Genomic DNA, 5,000 nt, shown 5'->3' with positions numbered 1-5,000 from the left:
CCCTTTCTGCAATAACTCTGACTATAAACTGTCATCATCAAATCACAATATAGCTTTTATAAATCGTTGTTGTCAGGCAGAAACCTTGTATGTCCACATTTCAACTTTTAATATTACTTCATGCAGTGTCCCAAAATAGATGATCTACAAGCTCACAGCATGTTGTGATGCAGCGTCACTTAACTCAATTAATAATCAACGTTATGACACTTAATCATGATCTCTTAATGAATTAATGATGCAGTCTGTCTGTCTGTCTGTCTGTCTGTCTGTCTAGCATGGTGTCTACGTAGTGAAGGAGTTAGTACGGTTCTACTTGGAGCCTCAAACACTGAACAACTTCTAGAAAACCTAGGATCTATCAAAGTACGTACCTGCCTGCCTGTCTGTCTGTAAAAGGTTTTTACAAGGGAATTAATTAGACTATAGGAAAATGGTGAAACATTCTATGACATAGTCTCCTTTCTGTCTGTCTGTCTGTCTGTCTGTCTGTCTGTCTGTCTGCTAGGTTCTGTCCGAGCTGACTCCGCCCGTCATCGCTGAGATGGACATGTTGCTAGGCAACAAGCCACGGAACAGCAAGAAAGAAGCGCACACTTGAAGAAAGAGAAGTAGCAATAGACAGAGAGAGAGAAGTACTCAGTCAGTCTGTTAGAACAGACCAGCATTTATAATATTGTCAGTCAGTCAGTTGAACTTTATTTATCCTTTATCTCATCCTAACAATCAATGATTAAAGTCAGGTAGTTGTACTGTTAAAGGATGAGACCATTTGTATAAATCAATCACCTATTATCTACCTATTTTATATAAATCTATAAATCTATCTCCTATACTTTATCGTCCTGTTTTATATTAATCTATGAATCTATCTTCTATACTTTATCCACCTGCTTTATGTAAATCTACAAATCTATGTCCCATATGTGTATCTACCTGTATTTATATACATCTATAAATCTATCTCCACATACATGTATACATCTATAAATCTAGCTCCTATACTGTAGTGTATCTACTTGTATTTATATAAATGTATCACCTAGACACCTACTGTATACCTACCTGTATTTATACAAATGTATCACCTGTATCTACCTGTATTTAGATAAATCTATCACTTATCTATAGTTTGAAGATTCGATGAACAAGGTGTTGTTACATATTGTGTACAGCTATAAGAGTAAAACTTATTTTTGTTTGACTTCTTAAGACATTGCAGCAGCAATAAGTAATAATACTAATTAAAAAAAGCTCTAACTCAAATCCATTGCCTATTTATTGTGTAAAACACTACAGAATATTACTTACATTTACATTATATTGGTGAATTAGAAGTGTGTGTCTGTGTGTGTATGGGATGAACAATATAAATATAAATGAAAATATAAAGGCTTGGGTTAAATAGAGCAGGTCAGGATGGGCGGTGATAAAATCAAATGTTCAGAACTCACTCTTTAATGCATTATAACAGTGATTACAGAATGCATTATGGTTATCATAATAAATCACGACTATGAGAATTATTATAATTATGTATAACTTTATTCATAATTATGATACTTGATCTTATAAGCTATTATAAAATGCATAATGTGTTATGATTGTTTTAAAGCGTTGTGAGTATGTATGGGTGCTTATACAGTAACTATAATTATACAGTGTTCTAAGCAGACCATAATACATCATAAGTATGTTATGCATGTATAGATGGTCTTCATAGAAAGTGTTACCTATGTTTCTTTATCCTATACATTGAATACTAGTTTGTTTATACATTGTGTGGAGTGGTTGCATAGCTGTTTGACTTGCCTGAGACCAACTTATGACATTATTAATATCATATACGTAGATAATGACATTATTAATATCATAGATATACGTAGATAATGCATCTGCACTCAACTCTGTTTGAATAATACTGTGTCTGAATGTCTTTTCTGAGCTTTGGTTTCAACACACTGCTAATGTCTAATCACGTTAACATCTCACACGCACACACACACGCGCACACACGCGCACACGCGCACACACACACACACACACACACACACACACACACACACACACACACACACACACACACACACCCTGGTTTAGATTAAGAATAATATGGAATAATAAGTAATAACCTCAGCATGGTGTTTTTCAACAACTTTATTTAATAAGTGTGTGAATGTGCATGAGTGATGTGTTAACATGTGCTTCATGTAACTACGTGTGTGTGTGTGTGTGTGTGTGTGTGTGTGTGTGTGTGTGTGTGTGTGTGTGTGTGTGTGTGTGTGTGTGTGTGTGTGTGTGTGTGTGTGTGTGTGTGTGTGTGTGTGTGTGTGTGTGTGTGTGTGTGTGTGTGTGTGGAGAGTTGAGGTCAGCAGAACGCTTCTGTCTTGATTTTCAGAACATCACACAGACCTGGACGCCTCTGAAGAACCTGAGGAACACACACACACACACACACACACACACACACACACACACACACACACACACACACACACACACACACACACACACACACACACACACACACACACACACACACACACACACACACACACACACACACACACACACACACACACACACGGTTACATACAAACACTCCACTAGCGTAACACATTTCACAATGTGTGTGACACCCACCTGACAAATGAAGAGTACACACACACACACGCAAAGACCGCAATGCAAGCTCTCAAGATTTTGGGTGTTTTATCCTTTTGACAGATATCGTTGCTGTCGGGCTAGTCTTGCGTAGCCAGACAATTATTCCACAATCTCCGAATGCTATATAGAGTCTGGAACTACACCTCCCGAAATCCGAGTAACGGAAGCTGGCATTTCCGTTCACCAAAATACATTTTTAAATATCTTTACATTTTATGTAATCGATCCAACGCGTTTTGAGCTTGTAGATCTGCTACTTTTGCTATTTTTACATTTGAATCCTGAAAAGTAGATAACAGTTTTGAGCTTTCCACCTGACATAGATGATATAATATGTGGTCATGTATCTGCATTTTTGTCGATAAAAACAGGAATCAACCACGCATGCAACGCACCTGCAGAGTGTTGATAATGTCTTCAAACAGAGTCCTGGTCTCCTGGCTGTCTGTGTCTTCAAAGTAATCTTCTGCCGAAATCTCCACTACAATAGACCTGAGATGAACACACACACCTACACATGCACGCGCACATGCACACGCACACGCACACGCAGACACAGACACAGACACAGACACAGACACACACACACACAGACAAAGACACAGACACAGACACAGACACACACACACACAGGGAGAGAGAGAGAGAGAGAGAGAGAGAGAGAGAGAGAGAGAGAGAGAGAGAGAGAGAGAGAGAGAGAGAACGTTCATGAACAGTCAGACATATTAAGTTAAATAATGTTAGACTGACTAAAGCCAGGCTGCTAACTGTTTTGAATTTGGATGTAAAAACTAAAAACTAAACAAAATGACATTAAACCCTATTGAAGACCCAAGTGTCGAAACGCGTCAGTCAGCTGTTGCCTTGCTCAATAAATCTATATTTTTCTCACCTGAAGACGGACCTCAGCACCTATTTCCCTACGGTCTGCCCTCACCACAAGCAGAACCTTGGGTTCCTTTGCTTCTATATATAGCTACCTGTTCCACTGAAGAGCACCTGTTTGCAAAAGCCACTGTGACTGAACCCAGGCAGCGCTACCTTTTTTTATTTTTTAGCCCACAATTTTGTAGCCCTTTTTTCACCCGGTGCCAATTTTCTAAGTGATCCTGGGCGCTACACTCCCCCCACAGCCTAGGGAGCCCAGGGCCGAGCTCATGCCTCCTTCAATGCATGAGAGCCAACTGACCTTCTTGTCACCTGACAGGGGGGAGTTTCCCTGGTAGGACGTAGCACGTGGAAGGAACACGTTATTCCAACCAGTTCCTTCCCCCTCCGTCAGGCGCCCCGGCTGTCATGGGGGAGGCGTTATAGCGACCAGGATTACTACATGTTTTTGTGAGGGTATTAACTACCCTAGGAGACACGGGGAGAACATGCAAACTCCACACAGAGTAGGCCCTTTCACCAACCCCACCTGGGGTATGGGCACTGATGACGCGGAGGAGAAGACACACCCCCAGCGCCCACAGCGTCCCCGGCGGGAATCGAACCCATGGCCTTCTAGCTGTGAGGCGACAGCTCTACCGATTGCGCCACGTGCCCCCTTGGCAGCGCGTCCTTATTATGTTTTAAACTGTCATAGTCTTCTTTTAAACCTTGAAACCACGTAACACGGCAGCCAATCGGCTCCCATGTGGGTCCTGGTCCATAAAAAGTTCTGAACCGTAGAGGTCATATAGGTAATCTTACTGTGAAAGTGCAGAATGGCTTGTCCGCTGACAGGAGTGTGAGTCAGGATGAGTGTTTGTAGATTCTTCAGTCCGTCTTTACAGAGCTCTGCTGCCACCTGCAGGCCGAGGTCGGTGATACGCTCCAACTCCAACACCTGGAGATTAATACAGCTACGCACTGCAAACACACACACACACACACACACACACACACACACACACACAGTGAGTGCACGTGTGTCTATCAACGGTCTGAGAGTGAAAGTGTCCCACTTGACCAACCCACCCAACCTGAGGCCGATTCTACTAAAGCCTTCTAAATCAGTAGTTCTCACACTTTCAAGATGTTTCAAAAATGTTCAAAGATAGCAGATGGACAAGCTTGCAGCGCGGCACGAAGTGACGCGCTGTGAGCTTGTATATCTGCTATTTTTTAACATTCTTGAAAAATCTAAAATGACACAGATGCTTTCCCGATTTTAATGGGCTAAACTGGAGGAGATACTGAAGTGCACTTATATATATATATATCTGAATAACGGTGATCAAACCTACTTAACCAACACATTAAATAATGGTTTGATCTTTATTTACAGAATCAGGCTGTTTGTGGTGTATGGTTGTGGGAGAGAATGCATGTCCAACAGCTCCATTCATAAG

The 5,000-nt window shown here is 41.1% G+C and overlaps 2 protein-coding genes across 2 annotated transcripts in view; one reads left to right on the top strand and one right to left on the bottom strand.

The window, feature by feature from the left end:
- The window catches only part of LOC308101515 (voltage-gated potassium channel subunit beta-2-like), a gene marked incomplete at both ends in the record, with an annotated part of 17,420 nt that extends 16,819 nt beyond the window's left edge, over positions 1-601 (top strand). Inside the window, 2 exons of the mRNA XM_080450935.1 lie at positions 278-366; positions 509-601. Coding sequence (XP_080307061.1) covers positions 278-366; positions 509-601 — 182 coding nt within the window. The remainder of the gene's footprint in view (positions 1-277; positions 367-508) is intronic.
- Positions 602-3,041: 2,440 nt separating this feature from the next.
- Positions 3,042-5,000, bottom strand: part of LOC308101514 (F-box only protein 41-like) — a gene marked incomplete at both ends in the record, with an annotated part of 18,317 nt that continues 16,358 nt past the window's right edge. Inside the window, 2 exons of the mRNA XM_080450934.1 lie at positions 3,042-3,178; positions 4,360-4,518. Of these exons, the coding sequence (XP_080307060.1) occupies positions 3,042-3,178; positions 4,360-4,518 (296 nt within the window). The remainder of the gene's footprint in view (positions 3,179-4,359; positions 4,519-5,000) is intronic.

Source organism: Gymnoscopelus braueri, assembly GCF_963280865.1.
Source record: "Gymnoscopelus braueri genome assembly, chromosome: 15".
Lineage (NCBI taxonomy): Eukaryota > Metazoa > Chordata > Actinopteri > Myctophiformes > Myctophidae > Gymnoscopelus > Gymnoscopelus braueri.
Note: the sequence above shows the minus strand (reverse complement) of the source record. Positions and strands in the feature narration are given on the sequence as shown.